Here is a 21734-nt window from a genome sequence, read left to right on the forward strand (position 1 = left end):
GTAGCACTTTCACCAGAATGCCTTTGCCCTAGTGTGTGATTATAGACTACAAGGTCTATAGACCTGAAGACTCRTTTATTTGCATTAATTTAGAATGACTAAATCTTGACAAAGAGTTTTTTTCTCTTTTTAAGACTCTTTGCAAGGCCCTAACACGTAAACACAACCCTTCAATTCCTGCTCTGTGTGGGGGTGTCAGCAGCTGAACGCAGATGGATTGTCAGCATCCAACGCCACTTGTTTAGCAAACCAAATGTTTGCTTTATTATTTTCAAGTAATCAAAGAGCACCTGCTTATTTCTTGCTCTAAGYTAGTCAGACAGAAACCAATATTGCAGCTGTAGTGCTGCCATCCTGATATTTCTGATCCAGACCCTGCTGGGTGGGGGTCTCTGCGCACCATTGCTGCTTTGGGCAGGGGAAGCTGATCGCAAAATAGGAATTGGAAAAGCAGTTCCATGTGAAAATGAGCAGAGAGCAGCCCTGCCCTGAGCTTCAGGTTGTATGTGTGACCCACATCCGTGCAGCAGCATTCCCAAAGCCCGGGATGGTCTTCCCAGGGTAACTAAAGGACAAGACAACAGAGCAAAAAAATGCTCCTTATGAAAGATCTAAAAGAGGCACAAACCCATTTCACATAACTCATCAGATACCTGGTGAGTGAATGCCCAGGACCAGCTCATACACCACCCAACTTGCCCAAACCCTCCTGCTATTTGCTATTCCAGATCTGCTGCTGGTCTCCCAAATGGATTTTTTTTCCACAGCTTAAATAGTTGGCTACACCATTTCTTAACCATCAGAGTAACAAAAAGAATGTCAGATATCAATTACAGTGTTCATTAACATATTTTTTTCCCCCACCACCCATTCAGATCAAAAATGTGCCCACCAGAGCTTCAGGGATTCATGTCCTCAATTTTGATGAGCCATGGGATTTATGCACTCAGAAAGACACAGCCAGTGAATTGATGGGGTCACAGGCTGGTGTGACTGAACGCCTTTTATGATTTATGCCTAAAACCAGCTTTATTTAAAAAAGTAGTCACTGGCATAACTTGAAGTTTTAGCACTCAAAAAGCTTTACAAGTGGTTTAAACCCTGCAGGGATTAATGTCAAGTCTTCTGGAGGAAAGTTGTATCAAAAACTATGTAACACCTAAAACACAAAACAGGACTAACACATAGATACCAAAAAGCAGATTTCTCTGCCCTGACCCACCAGAGAAAAGTTGTWCTGGGCTAAATGTGCTATTAATTTAAAGTACAAGGTAACCTAAAGGATGTGCATTTTCTCTTTGTCTACTTTCCACAGTAATTTAGTGATACCAAAGGATGGCTGCTAGGTTTTGTCAGACATAAAACCCCTGCTTTATGAGGGGATGCATGGATCTGTAGGGAGGCAGCAGCTCTAGAGTACAACTCTGTGACTGATTCTGCAAAATAGAAGCATATGCTTATTTTACAGGGCATGTGTAATTGGATTMAAATTTCTGCATTTGATTTTCTATAAAGCAAAGGACATGAAAAAATATTTTTAGAATCAGAGTCTCAGTGGTGAAGTGTTTTTTTTATGTTTTACACTGGAGAAATAAATTCAACCCTCATTCTGTGTGACTCTTCAGTTGTTACAAGAGATATCCTCAGATGCAGAATACAGCACAGGGGCAAAACCCACCAGCCTCACATCCAGATGAAAACTCTTAATTTCCATCTGCCTGTAGGTTGTTTTTACTTACCAATATTGCAGTACTTTCCTACATAATTTTCTTTGCAATCACATACTATTTTCCCAGTGGAGGTAACCATTTTACACTCTCCACCATTCATGCAAGGATCATGAAGACAACCTACAAGGAAACACAACCACGGTACAAATCATTCAAGAGAATCAGTCAGTTTTAACTCACTCTAGTACATCTCCTCTGTGCATATGCATTTGCTGAAAGTTTTTCTTTTTTGCTTATCTCACGCTTGTGATAAATAAAAGAAAAGGAAACTCGACTGATTTCTGCCCACTGAGGTCTGTCTCATATTGGATAATGTCAGCTATTGAAAGATATTATCAATGAACAATAGGTAAAATGGGGGTGGTAATTATTATTACTAGTGCTGATGGTATTAACATTTCTTTCTCTACAGGGGRTTCTGCTAATTCCAGGCTTGCCACTGAGCCCTATTAAAAATCACAGTAACATACCTAGTAGGGAGCTCAGTTCAATATTTAAGATTTGTGATTGGGAAGCATTAAGTCCTATCAAATTTCCCAACTCTCCCATGGACTCCCAATGTCCTGGAAAGCCTAGGACTGACTCTCTATACTTTAGTTTCCAGTTATGTAAGGTGGGAATAAAAGCAGGTCTTAGGGGATGCTGGAGATGGGTAAAGTTTACATGCTGGCAGTTCAAGAGTGGAACAGCTTGGGAAAAACAAAGAGGTGAAACAGCAATATGAAGTGATTGTTGGTGTGCAGGGTGTGCCTCTCAAACATGGTACAGTTTTGGAGAAAAATCTTTACCATTTCTGCCATATAGCCTGCTGCATATTCTTACATGCTGCAGACCAGGGTTTCACCCCTCTCCAAGAAAACACTGAGGGATGTCCTTAAAATTCATCATAAAGCATGTAATTGCTTTCTCAAATAAGGATGGACACATTGAAGGGATTTCCTAGTCTAGTATAACTGCTTACACTAGGAAAGAGAAGCTGAAATATTGTGTTTTAAAGAGGGTGCATGAACTGCAAGGGCAGCACTGGGGTGTGTAACATCACTCAGGTGTCAGGTTTTGACCCCCTCACTGTCCTTTACCCCTCTCCACGCAGCTGTGATCCCAAACAGTGCCTTACTGTGATCCCAAACAGTGCCTTACTTTTGTGTGCCACACGCCCACACTCCATCTGGCCGTTCACACACGTGCACTGCTCCACCACTCCTCGTTGGACTCTTGACCAGCTCACACCCACATCAAAGAACTCGTAGAGGCTGTTGTCAAAACATTTCCCTGAAATGAAGTTTTACAAACAACACAAGCTTTCAGATGTAATTTCTTGCAAGAAATGGCACCACAATCTGCATCATTCCCTGCTCATCCCTTCTTTCCCATTGAGCAGATCCAAKTTTCTTGACAGTGCTTCTCAAGCACTGGGGTCACTGAGCCACCAGAGCAGCAGCTCCAGGAATCTCGAGATAGGGGTGGCTTTCTCCTAAAGCCCTGTGAGCAGGACAGCAGCACCATCACTGAAACCCTTCCCAAAGTTCGTTCAGCAAACACAGAAATCCAAATCACAGTGTCTGTCCCACTTTAACGCATCATCCACTGTGCCAGAGACAGGGAAGCACCAGGACTGAAAAAAAGCTGCTTTGTTTCTTGTCAGGAGAGACGTCTAGAGCTGCAAGGAAMATGGGCTAGGGSCAGACWTGGCAGTGCTGGRTTAATGAKTAAACTCAATGGCCTTAAAGGTCTTTTTCAACATAAGCAGTTCTACAATTCTATGAAAAGTCTTCATTAAACATCAGCAAGCAAAACTGAAAACCCTCGGTGTAAAAGCCAAATTCTTTGCTTGATGTGCTGTAAATTGGGAGTGACACCACCATCAGATGGAAAAATCCCAGAAGCAGAGCCTTTTGGCCCAACTCTGCTCCTTTGAAAATGACTGCCCTGAAGGTGGAGCAGCTGTCCTGGTGCAAAGATGACATCACAGGAAAAGTCAATAGACTCTATGTGCATATACATAAGGGATAAGGCATCACCTGAAATTGTGCTGCTTTTTCATGTCTCTGTTCCCTGCCCACTAGACTTTAGTAATTTCTGGACATGTAAGGAATATTTAAATCTTAAAAACAGCAAAGGAAGGGGAAGAGTCTTTCTGTGCTTCCCATGCTCAGAGTATACTTGGATTTATAATTGTACAGCTGAGCTATTTTCAGTTGTCCTGTCAGGAATGGCTTGTCTGTCACAACAATTTGGAAATCCACCCACGCAAACATTCATGCTGCAGTGGTCTCTCCCATCACAACARCACTACCTTTTCATTAAGCAAACATTAATGAGCTCTGCTTACAACTCCTATTTCACACTGTAACACTCGTGGAAGGAGATACTTACTGAGCTGACAGTCCTCGCCCGTGAATTCCTCAGGACAGGTGCAGTGGTACATCCTGTGGTTGTGRCTGAGAGAACAGGTCCCTCCGTTTTGGCAGGGGTTGTCTGCACAGAGATCTGGAGAGGCCACATGTTGTTAATAAATATGAGGTACAAGTCATGCTTTGTCCCTTTGGCTCCATGAACCATTTTGGTTCAACGCATGGAGGGTTTAACATCATCTATTAACCTAAAACAGAGTTTATCCAACCAATTGACAGTGGGTTTGTTTTCAGCTGTTAAAATGCTGTATTTATGCAGCTTTTAAAAACCATATGGCAATTTACCGAGCTGAGCCTTCTCCCCCAGGGTAAGCTGTCCGAAGGGCTGGGTCCAGACACTCCTGAAGTGGCCAGAGCTTCACTGTGGTGAGGAAGAAGAGGGGACAGGTGCCCACAAGATGGAGCTGTGCCTTTACCCTGGAGAGGGAGGAAGGCTGCGCTCTGCCTCTGCCCTGCCCTGCAGCCCTGGCATTGCCACATCCACCTTCATCTCCTTCAAACTGCACTGAGGACAGCCCTCGAGAAGAATTTGCTGYGGGATTATGGATTATGTCTTAGACTAATGGACAGCTGGGACCAAGGGAAAAATTATAAAGCAAAYCACAAAGCACATCCAAGTAAATCCRGCYAAGAAAGAATAGAACTGAACCAGTGTAGAGTATCTCCACTTACTAAGGAATTTTCTAAATGATGGGGAAAGCTGATGGGAGAAGAGGTGTGTGCCAAGACAACTCCTGCAATAGAAGCTTTGCTTGGCAATGTGCAATGCTAAAGTAAGAGTCTTGCTGGTCAGGCAGTGTTCCTGATTTCAGGCAGTGCCGAGGGATGTATTCTCCTGAAGTGAACCAGCAGCACGTTTACACCTGCTCCAGAGCYGGCCCAACTCCTTGTCTGCATTCAAATCTTCCTTTTTAATGCCCATCAAACTCTGCTAGGCCAGCCCCAGAGTTACTCAATCCAGGAGCTTCCTCAGCTGGAGAGTGTGTCCTGAGCATGGGATGCAGCACTCAGAGGCACACACAAACTGAAGGATGAAGGGAAGCACAAAAGGTACATCCTGARGTTTGCTACAGCAGTGTAAATCTGAGGTTCCCCTGCACAGATCAAAATATTTACTTCAGAAGAGAGSGGTGTAATTCCTGTATCCTATCAGATAGCAGGTCTGGGTGTATTCAATGATAGTTTCAATCCAGGATAACATCAAGGGAAAGCGAGTGAAGTCACTGACATTCCWACTCTTCCTGCTGTCGATAGTTATGAAACTTCCAGTGGTGTAATGTTTCCTCAAAGGAAAATCATGTATTTCCTATTCCCACTATATCCAAACCACAACCTGGTCTCCATATTCTGCTCTAACAAATTCTCAAGAATTTTTTTGTATCCTTATTAAATCTTTAAAAAGCACTTCCAGTCACTGATTTCTTTCTCAATCTGTCCCTCACTACACCCCACCCACTACTCCAGTCTGACCTTCCAGGCRTGTTCTGTGTTGCTTTACATCTTTCCTGGAGTCCAGGAACAGCTTCTGCTCCTGAGCATATGGACACATGGCAGTTCCCTGTGGGGAATCCTGCCCACCATTTGCTGTCCCTTCRCTGGGTAGAGCCAAGTCTGTGCCTTCTCAGCATTGTCTAAAACACCCTCAACAAATTTTTCTGTTCCTGCCACCCACCTTCCTCAGAGCCCCTCCTGGGATGATTCCTCTTCCTCCTGCACWGCCTACACCACTCCACTTCTTCTTTCCATATCAGTCCAGAGGGATCTTCAAAATGCTGTCTGGCACTTTTTTCCCCATGTCTGGTTCTCCCTGGGGTTTTGGCCATTTGTCCAAGATTTCCAGCATTCAGAGCAGTAGTCCTACCAGACTATCTGAGATCTGGCAGCCCCACCTATAGGGGCATTGCACATGTATGGATATGTGTGTGTACATGTGARCTGTGCATGCACAGCCCATGTGTGTGCAGCACTGACAGCTCCCTCACAGGAGGAGAGAAACTTCACAGCCAAGTTTCATTTATCCTAAAGCTAAAGGCTTCTTGGTTAAACTTTCCTTTGAATTTGGCAGATGCATTTTTCTGGATCAAAGCCTCCAACACTTGCTCAACATCGATTTTTAAGCACCCCAAATGTTTTGAAGTTGACTCGTTACATACATGTGGTATTCTTGACCTGGAGAGGGTTTGTGCTTCAACCTTTGCTCTAAAGAGCCCCCTTCTCCATGACAAGAGATACACTGCTCACTAACCTCTCATGGCCAAAGGATACTCTCTCCCTAAAATTCCATTTTTTCTTCTTTTTTTTTCTTTTTCAAGAAAAATTCACCCAAAGATTTAACACTTCAGTGGATTCTTTTCCAAAAAAATCATATTATTTTACACATTTTAAAAATCAGTGTTGCACAGTTTGACTGCTTATTTCTTCCCACCTGTCTTCCACAGCAGGCAAACTTTCYTCCTTTTGCTTCATTCATTATGCTGCTTTTCCTTTCAACCTCACCACAAACCTTTTCTCTTCAAGCTATGGCTAATGATCTGTTAAACATCTTCCAAGCCCAAATAAAGTGCTTGCTGCTTAACGTTTATAAATAAAATAACAGCAAAAACCTTTTATTAATTTTTTTTCTAAATTCTAAATGCTTCCAGAAACACAGGCTATTTTTTTATTTTGCAACAGCYAGCAGTGATCTCTTCTAGCTACCCCATCCTTTTTACTCTCTCCTTTCTTCTCTCACACTTATAACTCCTCTTATTTTTTTTTTTTTTTTTCCTCTGGAGGAAATCAGCAGCCAGGAAAATCCCTCCCTGATGTTAGGGTACATAAACAGAGATACCCTGGCAGCAAGACAGGGCAGCTTTCTTGTTCCAACCCACCCTATGCAACACTGCTGTGGGTAACAAGCAAAAAAATGAGCCAAGCAGCCCAAAAAGGCTCRCAGGCAGCCCAAAAAGGCTCACAGGCAGCCAGATGTCTGGCAGGACATTGGTGATGGGCAGACAGAGGGACAGAGGTGGCACAAGTCACCCCCAGATATGTGACACTAGGCTTGGAGAGCTCTTTCAGCTCCTGGAGGAGTCTCCAGCTGTCACCATCACAGTGCCTGATTCACTGGAGGATTAAAGCACTCACAAGTCACAGCTACCATCATTTTAAGCTCTGGGAAGCTGCTCATGAATATCTAAGTGCAGCCCTCATAACCTGACTCTTGTAAGCAGGACCAGCCCATAAAGTTGATGTCTGACACACTTGCACTACAAAGTGTGCACATTGCTGCTTGTTTTGGGGCTAGGTCACTCACCTCTCTGATCTACTGTTAATCTGCTTTAAAGCCAGGCTGGAAAATAATTTAAAGTAGACAAGTTTAAAAAGGTGATGCTGTCACTGCTTAATTTTAGATTGTCAGCATGATTCAGCTAACTTGGCTTTTCAAGTGCTCTGGTAGATTGCAATCAGCTTGGCAGTAAAGCTCCCGACACTGAGAGAGCTCCCTGAAAGGGCATGGTGGAAAATGTCCTTCGTTTGAAAGTGGGAAGTGAATATCAGGGGGTGTTGGTCGTATCTTGCAGACTAAATAAGACAGGTCACATTTGAAAAGAGTGAGATGGCAAAAAGAGGAACATGATCAGCATTTTAGACAGAGATCCAAAAAAAAGCTCAGGGGCATCAAGCTCGACCAGAGCAAAACCCGATCTTTTAAGCTGGTCTGCGGCTGTATGAAATGAGAATTATATATATGTATATTATACATGTATATATTCCTTACAAAATAAGATTCTCCAGTATCCAGCTCATGAAACATGGAAATAATGAGGCAGAGAGGAGCAAAGGCCAGTCACTGAGGGACTGCTGAAGGCAGGGATGCATGTTCCCTGGGGAACTTTCGCTCAGGGTGTCAATTAAAGTGATTTTTCTATCTAAAGGAGACTTTGCTGCAGACCTTGACTTCCCCTTTTGGACAGACTTTCACAATGAGGTAATTGTAGAACTGGAGTGCGGTGACCACAGAGCTGTTGAGCTCAGTAATCCTTTCATTATCCCTCAGTTCTCCTGCAATGAACATGTCTGGCCTCTTGTCTTCTCTGACACAGTCCAAAGCTCAAGGAAGTCTGGTCTGAGATCTGCTCTTTGCCATGACACCTCACGGAAGAGCAGCTGGAAGTGATGGCTGYGTGTTTTACAGGGTGTCAAATGTTTCTGTGCCTTCTGAAAAGCCAACTGGTCAAACAGACAGGAATTCCTTTCCTTAATAAAGGAAAAGCTAAAAGGCACATCCGAGCCATGAGGGAGGAGATGATGATCACCTTTGTGTTCAGCCCCAGCAGGAGTTCAGATCTCCACRCTGGCATTACCATAATTTCTCTGCATGGCTTTGAGTTATTCAACAGTAAATTACAGACTGTGTGRTATTCACTAATGCCATGGTTGTGCAGCGTCACAGAGAGATTATGGACACAGCTGATGAGAAGGCTTGCTCTGTGTGCACAAATAAAAGCCAAACTGAAGGTGCTGTCCCTCCTTCCTGCAGGGAGCAAAGCACGAGCCAGGGATGTGTGTCTGGAGCAGCTCAGCTGTGCCTGGACTTACCTGAGTGCTCTCTGGGCGGCAGAGAACAGTGTCCCCAGCGCCTGTCCCGGTCAAAGTTATGTGTTGTTGAGCACCTGAAAAGAATCAAAGAATCAAAGAATCAAAGCAGCTCAGTGCAGCTTTAAACAACCTGAATGTTTGCCCTGAAACTACAGAGCCATCACATTCTAGCAGCCTGGAAGCTCATGCTTGTTTTTTTCATAATTACCATCAGTTTCATTCAAATTCTCTTAAGAACACAGGAAAAAATACACTTTCTTTTAGTTRAAGTTGCTCCGTTCCCATTGTCTCACATTAAAAACAGATTAAAAATGAGATGTAAATGCAGGACCCAGGATTTTCAATGAATCCTCCAGAAAAACCCAACATTATTTCTATTTCTGGGATTAGAAAATGAAAGAGAGAATCAAAAARCAAAACCAAAGCAAATAATTTATGTCTTCTTCACTGTTACAAAACAATCAAAACAGGACCCAGCCCRTTTTTGATGCCTGATGGTTCCTGTAATAATCTGTGGAGGACTATCCAMAGAGGGACTTTTCCCTGACTTTTAGTGACAAACTTATTTCACCCTTTTCACGCTCAGTTCCTTTAAAGCATTCTTATTTTGGAACTTGCAAGACAAAATGAGGAAATAACTGACACGAGGGTGATTTCCAAAGGCACAGATAAAACCTCTCCTTTTCTCAGAGCAGGGACTGAGCCCCGTGCACCTCAGGGTGGTCTCTTATCTCAGTCTGTTATCTCTGAGGCTCAGAGCGCTCTAAGGAGCACTGAGCTGCTATTCCTCATTTGCAGAGGTGGATTTGCAGGTTTCCCCAAGGCCAAGCAAGGAGCTCATGAATGAACTGAGGCTGAATTTTGGGGGTCCATGTCCTGTCCCAATGCACCATCCACCAAATGCTCCCTGACCAGCTACATGGCCTTAGCAGAAAGCAGAGTTTTATTTACTGTGCCTGATGATCTATTTTCATTATGTTTGGCATGCCTTGAGCAGCTGCGTGAACAAATTTTTCACTCCTGGATGTCACAAGTTAAATTGAAATTTTRTTGTAGTGCATTTCTACATTTTAACTGCCCCACATTCGTCCTTAATTAGATCCCATGTGGTATTTAAAATGCATGAGTCCTGTGGAGCATCTGAACAGGCTGTGTATATTAAGTTTGGTGACCTCAGTTAKGTAAGGATCACTAAAAGAGGTGCTTGGTGGTTCTGGTGCAGATTAACCTGGCACATATTTTAAAAGGCTGCTCTCCCACAGGAACTGAGGCTGGTGTGACTGCTGGGAGTTGATGGAAATTTCCCAGTGTTCCTTCAGTGGGAAGTGGATTGTGCTCATTTTAAAGGGTGGTCTGGTACGCATGAGGATGGCGATGAGAAACGAGTGAAAAGTGTCCTCAGCACTGCCTGTGTCACTGTCCAGCAGCAGCCAAGTTCTAAGCAAAGGGGTATCTCACATTTTCCCATTTTAAAAGGTTTTTTTGTTGTCAGAGACCCTGACAGAGGCTTCTCTGGTCCTCCCACTCGATGCCCTCCACAGCCAGCCCTTCCCTGTCCCCTTGCAGTGATGGCAGCGAGGTTGGTTCTCTGCTGTGATGCCAAGCTGCCTCCTTGGTGCCAAGCCTCTTGCACAGTCACATAATCCTTTTATATTTTCCACCACAGATCTCTCACTGTCTGGGAGAGCCTCCGCTCATCCTCAAAACTATTTCACTTGTCTCCCTCTTTTTCTTTTAAAAATGTTCTCTTTGATTGGAGGCTCACCAAAAATGTGGTGATATTTTGGTCCTGTGGGATGTTACCTCCAGCAGCCAAACCAACCCAATGACCTTATTATTTCTCTGTGCTGTTTGCAAATCCACCCACGCTCAAAATTTATGGCATAGCAAATGTCTTTACATCAGCCTGTCGTGTAAAATTGTTAATATGAAAGTGAAAACATAAAGACACAGAACTAACCCATCCAGAATTCAAGCACAGGATAAGGCTTCTGCAGGGTGTGAGTCARCATCTCCCAATTTACAGCCAAAATCTCAGGCAAGATCTACTCCTGCCATTAATTTCACTCGAGGAGAATCTCAAAGGAACCCATCCCATCCTGGGACAGGGACAGGTGCTGGCAGCTTCCCTGCAGCTACAGTTTGGTCCTGTTCAGTCCACCCTCCCCCTTTGCTCCATGCTCATTGCACCCCATTTTATCTGTCCCTAAACTACTCTGTTTTTCTGAAGGTACCAGTGAAATTCAGCAGCAATTCCAGCTGCGTTTTTTGTCCTCAGCACAAAAGGAAAATTTACACTGTATCTTTACTAAGATATCATGTAAAACTTGGTAACAGGCCACGAAATAGAAATTTATCTGTGAAAACAGATTATAATTACAGGGAAATGCAATACAGGATGCTGTWAAAGGAAGACTGTTATTTAAATACTGCAATTATTTTGTATTCTTTCCTGTATTTTTGATAAATATTTATAAAGATACAATTTGTTTGTTGCTCTCAAAGAAAGTAGGGAGATCTTTCTGTGGTCAGGAGCAGATTTATGTTGAAACACAATATTTGTRTCATATGTAGTATAAGGAAAAGTAAAATTAAAGCCAATTGGAGTGGGGTTTGGCCTGCACTGAAAAGTCCTGCCTGTACTCCTGACACAAAGTGTGACTTGAGGACCGAGGATTGAACTTAAATTCATAATTCAGTGCTCTCCTGGTCTGGTTTCCTTGCATTCTCCCTGCAAGAGGCAATTTGGACCGAGCCTTCCATCATCCCTTACCAGCAGCTTGMAGGAGGCAGGAGCAGGAAGGGCACAAACCTTTCCCTCACCTATCCAGCCCCTGGGATCAGGAATTCCATGTAAGCCCAGCCTGGGTTAGTGCCAAGWCACACAAAAAATGCACAGAGCAGGCTTCCCAACTGCTATTCCGGGCTCTTTTCCCAGCATCTCTGTGCCTGGAGTCACACACTGAGTTGCTTTTAGCTCATGAGTGATGAGCAAACACTGGTCAGAAGGTCACCCACGGGGTGAAAYGGTCTGTCAAAACCAAACAGCTCCAGCTGTCCTCCTGCTCGGTTCCTCGCTTGTAAATGGCTTTTAAAAAGTCGGAAGCATGAGAGCAAGTTGTTCAAGGTCAGCTCTGAAGTGTGCTCTAACCTTGGACCCCATCCATTCACAGCATTTTCCATTTCTGTGGCCTARCTGGCTAAAAGCAAACACACAGTGTCATCTATTAACAGGATCCCTCTTAAGCATTGCATGAAATTAAGTGGATCCAAAGGTCAAACTCTTTATGCCTGCAGTTCATCAAAGAGAGSGTTCAAACTGGAAAATTATTCCAGTGCCCTTTCTTTAGCTGAGATAGTCTCCAATTCTTGTTCCCTGGAGGCTGTTCCTGCCTGGGCTGTGTCTGTGGGTATTGGTGACATTCTGAAGTGGTTTCCTGGCCTGAAGCTCRGGGTCTGTTTGTGTAAGCAGCTTTTGTTGTGCTGTTTACATTACACCAGCACTTACACTCAAAACAGATGTGTCATCAGAAAGACGCCAGCAAATGATGAAAAAATTAGACAGTCCAGTGTAAAAAATGAGAGTTCTGCCCTGCCTGGGCAAGTAAAATAAACCCTAAAACATTATCTCTGCCTTGAAAACATGCAACTGTTTGCCTTCCACATGGCTCATCTGGCATAATTTTCAAATTAATGGTACCCACATATTCTTTGCTTTGTTGCCTTTGATTTCAGTTAATATATGTTTATCATACAAGATTGTCTGCAAAGTTTATCTTTTTATTCAGTGCTATAATTCAGTGAAATTGACTGAATTACTGACTGACTGCCGCTACCCAAAAATGAATCATGAATACTTCTAACAGCTTCTGCAAAAGTAAAAGAGTAACCTTTGCCCAAAAAAAGGAGACCTGGCCTTAAACACATTAATAGAATAAATCATTACCCAGCCAACAGGAGTAATACCTCACTGTCCAAATGAGTTCTGGTGCCAATCTGGATAGAAATGAGAGATATGGGGGTGGGGAGAAAACAGTTTTCCTCAAAAATSAGATGGTCTCTGCTGCAGGACAAGTACAGCCTGCACAAATCAAACTGTCCCTTAAATGAGGGTCCTCTCTTGCTGGTGTCTGAATCTCTCCTTTCTCCCTCAGCAGAGGATTTCTATCAGTTCATACTTTTTCTGTCCAAGCTCTTGTCACTCATTTAAGTTGCAGTTCCAATAGGAAGGGCAGCAAGGAAACATTTCTGCAGTTCCTGAACTTCCTGGAAACCCAGCACAAGTCCTGGCTCGAGGGCCATGACTGCCAGCAGGAGAACYGCACCAGGTCCTTGGGCACAACATCAAGCTCATGTAAATTATTCCAAAAGCAAGATTAAAGCACTAAAAGGATGACATTTTCATTTGAATGCTATTTTCATTTACGAGCAATGTCAACTTACCATTTCTTTCTGGAAAATGAATTTGACAAACATGTGTGATGAAACCTTCCACCGAACCGGAAAGGAAATTTGCATAAATGTCCATCCTCTGTAAMCACTGAAATACAAATACAAAAAACTCATAATGCAGCTGAAAACCAACCCACAAATTATATTATATACTATTATATGAAATTATGAAGATAAATATCTGCAAGTTTTTACTCTGGACTCTGCGTCTCTGCAACGTCTAGTGCATAAGAAGAGGCTTAAAATCCTTCATAATGACTGAATCGACAATGATTAATGGACTCTGCAGTGGAACAAAGATCTCAGATCACTTCAGTTCAAAATATACTGCAATTTCTGGTACAGCAAATGCCAATTATACTCATTAATTGCAATTATCATTTCTAATTATGTAGTATTGTAATTGCACATTAAAAYAATTTCTGAAGTTATATCCTTTCATGTTCTATATCACATTGCAATATCTGTTTAAAATAATTAAGGAACCAGACAGTACAAACTGAAATAGAAACAGTCAGTAGGAAGAAGATTTTAAAGGTTGGGGATAGAGAAGTAATTTTTATCATACCATATTCCCTTTGGGATAAGCAGATTCTTTACAAGGGGGAAGAAACTGATGGGACCAGTGTCTAAAAAGGGCAAGTTTTATATTTGCCACAWCAGTGATGGCAGTCTAAGGAAGAGTGGTGGGAGTTTAAGGAAGGCTAGTGGGAGTCTATCAGAAAAAATCCTTCAAGATGAGTCTTGAGAATGAGAGAGGCTGAAGACAAAAAAGACAATGAAAAACTGTCAGAGCTTATTTAACCATTAAACTAAAAGCAATCTGTTTTGATATCCCAAAGTCTGAATGGGAAGCCAACAATTGTAAGAGAGAAATGGGGCAYTCAACCAAACTGGCAGCACAGCACATTTTCATTTCTGAGACAATGTACGACTGCTCCTCTTCCTGAGCTCACCCCTCCCATGCTGGCTGGGGCTCCTGCACACTCTTACAATATCTGACAGCCCTCACGAGCCCAGAGACACTTCAAAGAGCTGCTGAGGTCAGTTAGTAGCATTAGAGAAAAAGTAACCCATCCCTGTGATCCAACCCCTTCTTACATTGGAATTATGGTCACTCCACCTGCCCAAACTTCCTCTTTCTTTATCAATGTGAAATAACCCCTGCCATCCCCTCTGCCATCCCTTGGCAACCCCAGGTTTCATTCTCTAATTCAGCAAATGTTCCCATATCAGCTTACTCTGTCTGATAGCTCCCAGTATAAGCAGGCAGGAGAGTTGTGAAAATACATCCCCATTCAGGAGGAACATTGCATCCCAAAGGCCACTGTTATCACTTATAAAGGCACCAGTAATGGCCTAATGCATGTGATCTTTAACAGCAAAAGCACAGCACCAAAAAAGCTTTAAAAACTGAAACTGCAATGCATCCCACAGCCAGGATGAATGATCATTGGGGTGTCACCAGAACAAAGGAAACCCAGAAAGATGCACGAGACTCAAACCCTGCTCCCCCAGAGAGATCAAGGGCCAGGGTAGAAACTGAACCTGTACATACAAAGAGCTCCTGTGCTTGAAAGTTACAGGGCAGCTCTGATTAAAGGCGTTGCACATCTTCAGCCACACCAYCTTGTGAACCAGACAAACGAAAATCCCATCAGCACCTTCCCATGAATCTGCACCTGAAGGAAAATTACCTGAGATTCCTGAGCTAATCTCAAATTCCCCTTTACACAGAAATTAATATTGGCAGAGCCATTCTATAATCCTTATTCATGTCCAAACAAAGACAGGCTTCCTACCGACTTGCACAGCGCGTATAAGAACAGACAGASCATTCTTACTCTCATGAAACCTCTTGGATTTGACTTTGTACCTTGTGAGCGAGTGAACCCATGATTTGAGCCTCTTCCTGCCCCAGTTTTGTAGTGCTATAAAGAGAAAAAGAGAATGTGGATTGGAGACACAAATTCACTCTGGGAATCATACTAGTGGTAAAAATGTACTTTCCAGGGTGCCCTGAAATTGTATTTTTCCCAATGCTTCTGAGAAAATCGTATTATTTTCTTATGATTTTTGGTGGGGCACAGTCTGGTGGAAGAGGGTAGATACACATTGACTCTTGAAAAGTCTCTGTTAAACCAGGAAAACCCAGTACAACATAACAAAGGTCAAAGCTCTGCTCCATTTCATCTTTCTGTCGCCAAGGGACACATCTCCTATTTCTCTCAACAGGAAGCAAACGTGCACTCTCTGTGGCCARTTCACAGTTACAAATAATATCCCAACGTTTACCTTTTCTTGCTATTTAACTGTATCCCTCAGGGCATTAGTTACAAAAGCAGCTTCTAACTGTATTTGGGTTTGCCAGGCAAAGAGCTGAGCTGATTTTAAGCCACAGGAAATAATAAAAAAATGGTAATACACATAAAGTGCTGCTGCCACCAAAGGTGCTGCCAATTGAACTYGAGCAATTCAAAAATATCACAAAAGCAGTCAAAGAAGCAGCACATCATGAATGTAGAACTGGACAGTGGACATAAAAAGTGAGGGTTAAGAAAAGTTGTTGCTAAGATATAGAGAAAGGGCTTGRGCTTCCTTTTCTGAGGAAAGAACAGTTTTTGTATTCCATATGGACTCTRCCACCACCGAGCAGTTTGCAATGGCTTCAGCCAGGGGTGACTTTTCCTTGACCCTGAGCATTCCTCTCTGCTCCCACGTGTAATATCTGAGGACACACTTTTGTGATTCTCTGAGATTGTTATGATCACAGGACCATTTAAGTATATCTGAGCTAGTTTTAACCTAGTTAGTGAAATAAGGCCGACCATAAGGCCATGTGTTGAGGGTCCAGGCTATCAGCTGCCAGGCCATGGTGGGGTTTAAAAGCAAACTAGAAAATTCAAACCATCACAGCCTGCTCAGCAGTGCTTCATGTGCCTGGCAAACATACCCCCAAAAAAGACACAAGGCATTGAGGCAAAAACACTGAGGGGTTTGGCATGGAAACAGGGAGAAGTCTGAAGAGAACCAGATAGGCAAAGCTATCCTGTTGTAACCTAAACTGGCCTGTTTGGCTACCAGACAGCAGTGGAGAACTCTCCCTCCATGCTACTGACAGTACATGCTTGTGTCAACACATTTCTGAGATATATTTGTAAAGGATTTCAATTTCTGTGGTCCTTCCTCCCCTCCCATTCCTCCTCCATAGTAAGGCACAGATGTAAGCAACTGCTTTAAACAGAGAAAGGTTTAGTACCAGGTACCCCACAGGCCCCCCATTTAGTGAGCACTGAGTCAGCCTTCATCTGGAAAATCCCTTTTGTGTTCCCTTTGAATCTCTCTTTGTCTGTGTCTGTTCAGACTTTCACTCATCCAACCCCAAGGCTGCACGGTCCTGCCAGGCATCACAAATGATCCAGCACCCCAAAACAGAAGGATCACTTACCATCCTTGCACCATCACTGCTCAGAGTCAGAGCCAGGACAACAGTGAGAGGAGCACACACTTTCATCTTTGCKCTCCTCTCATGAAGGTTTTGCCTGGCAGAGGAAAATTTCCAGGGCTGGGCTGAAGTGTGAGGGTGAATCAGGAACAAGCTTTCAAAATGGTCTGTGATTTATGTGACTTTAGGGTATTTTAGTTTTCTAAGTAAGCAGAGCTGTTATCATTGTTAATCATTAATGTCTTTTGTCACTAATGCCACGTAGGGGGAGAGTCTCCCTAAAGCACAGGGAGTGAGGAGTTTGCAAAGTGCCTGACCCTTGGAGATGATCCCTGGTGTAAGCAGCAAGCACTGAACAGCACCTCCAGAGGAGCTGATCCAGTGTGGCTTGAAACTCCAGCTGATTTCTCATCCAGATGTTTCCCTTCTCCTCTTCAGGAGCAGATTAAAAGCATGGTKTAGCAACAAGGAGGAGCTCCAAGCAGGCCCACTCAGGAGATGACACTGCATTGCAAAACAGGACCAGATCAATGCCAATACCAAGGATTAGTCATTAACAGATTGGTACCTGCCCAGCTGGGACTGRAACAGCAGCCTTCCAGCAACACTCTGCAAAGTTAAAAAGCAAGAAAATACACATTACTCTGTTAACTCACTTCATGTACCAAAGTTTCCTTCTGCCATCACCTGAGCAAAGCCATCTCTGCCTTGCCTGCCTGRGATAGCTGCAATGCAGAATCATTTCTAGTACAGATGGAGAGGGTATTGCTAAAACTGAGATTTCACCAGCAAAGCCTATTTCAGCCCCACCTTGCCCCACAACCAAAATCCACAGGTTTGGCTGGTACAACGGTGTCTGTGCTCGAGGCTTTTGCTGATTCCTGTCAATCAGGGACCRCACCTCTTCACACCCAAAATCCCCAGAGCCACAGCAACAGCAAGAATGCCATAGTCCTTGCTTAAGTTGTGTGCTGCCCTTTGAAGTTTCACCAGCACAGATGTGGAAGGGATATGATTATTTTTAATTTTTTTGACCCAACAAGGCCATGGCAGTGTAGGGCTCAGTGATGAAGAGGAGATGCCCTTGCATCTCCAATTTTGAGACGATGGTATATCACATTGCAGGGAATTCACACCAGCTGTGAAATCACACTGCTGTGCCYTCCATCACAGTAATAACTCCTGTTAGTACAACCAGGCCTGCATGGCTTTATGGACTAAACTTTCCTACTGTGAGCAAGGCACGTAACAATGGGAAGAAGGCGAATTTGGAACTTCCTTCCTAAAATCTAGCAAACAGCAAACAGGCAGAAAAAAATCTTCTCCTTTATGAATTGCTTATTGCCAGAAGACTTGAAGTAAATAAAGCTTCAGAATAGACTTGTGGAACAGATCTGTCTTATTTTCACTCCCTTCAAACATGGAAATAGAATGTACAGCCAGTCTGATCTGCCTGAGAACACCTAGCAAAGCTGGAAGAGAGATTTCCACTTTCTTGCCTCATTCTTCAGTTTGGCCATCAGGTTTCAAATCAGTAATGCCGTTCAGTGGCTTGTAGATATCTGCTTACCATCCAGGCTACTGAACTGGGCAAAGAAAAGGAAAAAAACCACCCAAAACTCATTACCTCAAGGGGTCCCAAAGTTCTGTAGAAAGGGAGGAGCAGGGGAGCGAGGGGAGGGGGAAGATAATTCTTAAAGGCTGTGGAAATACCCTTTTCCACCCATTTCCAGATTAAAAATCATCCACTTCCAGGACCAGAAACAWTGTGTTTCTATGGTGACCAGTGAGTGTTGTAGGGAAGCATTTTTCCATGCCTAAAAGTAACAGAAAAGAAAAGCAAGAGTGGAATCTATTGTCAGTGTGTCTGTTCCCAGTTGTTGTAGCTCGTGTTGTAGATCTCCATCAAGAGCTGCAGTTTGTCCTTCTGGGGAGCCACAACTCCAAGATTTTGTCTCAAAGTGATCCCTTAACACAAGAAAAAGGAATAAACACCAACAGCAGAAAAACGAATAAACACCAACATCAGAAATAAACACCTATCACTTCAGGACAGTGCTGGCACAAAGTAAAAGACATCAAAGCCAGGAGTTGCAACAGCTGCCAGAGAAACACCGCCATAAAATGGGAATTACCCCTGAGTGAGGTCTGAACGGTGATTTCAGGGTTCAGACAGATCTGAATCACTAAAAACCCAAACTGCTCTGTGTRCACTGCCTGCCTTTGTTCAGCAGAGAGGTGTCTGAACAGGTCTTACAGCCATGGCAAAAAGGCAGGATTTGAGGTGTGGTTTTTTGCAAAATTATGTTAAATGATCAGTGAATCTTTCAGCTTATAAACAGAAGAAACTCTGCCTGCCTCCTTTAGGCTCTTCATAGAATTGTTAAAATTCTATGAAAAGTATGACCCTTTTTTTTTTTTTTGAGAAATATTTTATCTCATTGGCATGAAASTACTCAGAAAACTGAAAGTTCTGTTCCATTACTGAATTCTTATAAACTTCACAGGGTTTTGGGAGTTCATAAGTGTGGAGAGTACAATCTGTGCCAGAACCATTGTCCTGTGGATCAGGCTGATGAGCCTGCAGAGCTGCTCTCCATAACCTAACTCTTAAGTCTTATTTATTTGGGTCTCACTGTTTCCAGCCTAATGATGGAAACTTTGTATAGAGGGAAATAAGAATCAGGTGCCTATGGAGCTAATAAATTAACAACAAGAAAAATAACAAAGATATGGAAAAAAATCCATATGTCATTCAGGATAAATTCCATAACATTAGGTTTTAGACTTCACCTMAGTGCCCATTTCAAATGAGGCTCCGTAAAATCCTAAATGGATATAAATATATGTGTGTATACATATACATAAATGTAAATAAGGAAGAGAAAAATCTGAAAATAAGAGCTAGAGGAAAACCTGGCTTTGAAGGGATGGAATATTTGGCAGCTCTAAGGCCTGGACCTGCACTGCAACTCATCCCACCAGTGAAACTCCAGCTAGAGTCTGATTCTTGTTTTCAAAGAAAATTCCATTTTCCTATTAAAGAAAGGCACCTTCTGATTCTTAATTTTGCTGCACATAATATTGAACATTTCCTGCAGAAAACATAATCCAAATGCAGTTGGAGCCAGATTTTGCTACTAAAGAGAATGGAAAGTTTCAAAATAAGACTAGGAATTCTTTTTCATGTTTCCCTTCTGTATCAAAGGCAAATTCCATTATTTTCAGCATTATTTTCCCTCATTTTCCCCTTTATACTGACATCATGAGAAAAAGAAAAGGCAAATAAACACAGAGTAAATGAGAAAGAGACAGAAATATTGGTAAGTCTGTATAAAACATCCTGATAATGCTGCCTCATACATTTGCCTTTTCCTTACTCCCTACACTGCATTTTTTTTTATTTCTTTAAATTTAACAATAATTAATAAAAGCTCGCTCTGATCCCAGTCTTTGAACTACCTAGTAATAGTGAAACAATATTAACAACCATCCCCCATCATTAAATATCAACAAAACGTAAATTAACTGAGTCAGCCATCAATATGAAATAATAAAATTGCAGAAGGGTTTTTTTCGTCAATTAGTTTACTAGACATAGGTGGAAAAGACAAGTCTAGACACACACACACACTCACACATCCATTTGCATTCATTCCTATGTACCAGCTAGGGACAGGGCTGCCCTGTGACTGCAAGTTCATGTGCTCTCCATTTTTTACATTATTTTCTGACCACTGTAAATGTTTCTGAGRAAACTTCCATTCAGCTACTGCAAAACTGAAGAAAACCTATAGGCTTTTCTAATTACTGATTCCCCCAGCATTTTTGCAAATTTCTAAGCTTTCTCRTGATGATAAGGTAGCCCCAGGTAATGGGGTAGTGTTGCCCCCTAGGATGATGTGGTTTCATGGCTTTAGTTTACATTATTGCTACAAAGCCCAACCCCACTCCCTGGATAAGGAGACAATTTCAGGAGCAGCGTTGGCACCAGGAGCTGGTGCAGTGCAGGATCTAAAGCCTCTGCAAGTGTGSTCTGCCCAAGACCTCTGTACAACCTGTTGAGTACACATGAATAGGAAGTAATTACAACTGTTTCTGGCATTAAAAAKAAAACTTTTGATTTATCTTGCAGGAATGGGTACGATGCAAGCAATGTGGCAATTCTGCTCCTGGTGCACCAGCAAAGGGCTCGATACTCACATGAGTCTGATGCACAAAGACAAACAACTCTTTTTTTCCTCTGGGGGATCTGCAAACCACACTGGAGACCTTGGTGTCACTGTCAGATGGGATTTCCTTCATCTCTGCTGCTTGAAATCATTCCCATCACCCTTGCAGCCATTACCAAAACTCAGCTGTGCCCAATAATATCCCAATCACCAGAACTGAGGCTAACACTCATTGGCTAAAAGCAGAGTGACTTTTTTTAATAAATAAAGCAACGCAGCAACACTGGGAGCATATGAAGAACCCTTCCTCTTCTTTCCTTCACCTCCTCAGTTGTCCCAGCACAGGAGGGCACAGGTCACACATGTGTCAGCAAATGGTCTTGTCACATCCAAACCCAGCATCTTCACCACCAGGCAAGAAGAGAACCTCCACCTTCTCTTACAACTTCTGGACTGGTGCCTTGAAAAAAGCCATTGGGTTTCTTTTGCTAAAGCAAAGAGAGAAAGTGAAATCATTTTGCTTGTTTGCTTATTTCAGCAAGAAAAAAAAAAAATGTTTTGGCCCAAATCAAAGTGAAAAGCTGAGTTATTCATATGGGCTTTAAACAGTGAAAAATCCAGCTGCATTGCAACCACGAACACCTGTGTGTCATCCCTCGTTTCCCTGGGAACTTCAGCAATCCCAGGGGGAAAAAGTGACATAGTTTAGGCTTTCAGAGCAAACTGGAGTCACAGTCCATCCTCTCCTGCACCAGACTTTGTTGTTAATATTTGCAGTCCCCAAACTGGGGACAGTCTGTGCCACACAAACCCTTTCACAGACCCCCTCCCCACAGGCTGGGAAAAGCRCAGCTGCCAGAGCCAGCACACATGGACTGGGTGCTGCAGCACTCAGCAGACAATCCTGGGACAGAAAGAGATGCCTTCACACAAATGTTTA

General features: G+C 42.9%; 1 protein-coding gene across 1 annotated transcript in view; it reads right to left on the reverse strand.

Moving 5' to 3' along the window:
- Window positions 1-16784, reverse strand: part of HGFAC (HGF activator) — a 40359-nt gene extending 23575 nt beyond the window's left edge. Inside the window, exons 1-7 of the mRNA XM_057365274.1 lie at window positions 16626-16784; window positions 15054-15108; window positions 13169-13265; window positions 8726-8799; window positions 4107-4220; window positions 2871-3002; window positions 1740-1850 (exon numbers count right to left, since the gene is read on the reverse strand). Coding sequence (XP_057221257.1) covers window positions 1740-1850; window positions 2871-3002; window positions 4107-4220; window positions 8726-8799; window positions 13169-13265; window positions 15054-15108; window positions 16626-16691 — 649 coding nt within the window. The 5' untranslated portion in view covers window positions 16692-16784. The remainder of the gene's footprint in view (window positions 1-1739; window positions 1851-2870; window positions 3003-4106; window positions 4221-8725; window positions 8800-13168; window positions 13266-15053; window positions 15109-16625) is intronic.
- Window positions 16785-21734: the final 4950 nt, after the last annotated feature.

This window comes from Malurus melanocephalus, unplaced genomic scaffold (assembly GCF_030028575.1).
Source record: "Malurus melanocephalus ecotype Western Australia unplaced genomic scaffold, MMel_1.1 scaffold_50, whole genome shotgun sequence".
Classification (NCBI taxonomy): domain Eukaryota; kingdom Metazoa; phylum Chordata; class Aves; order Passeriformes; family Maluridae; genus Malurus; species Malurus melanocephalus.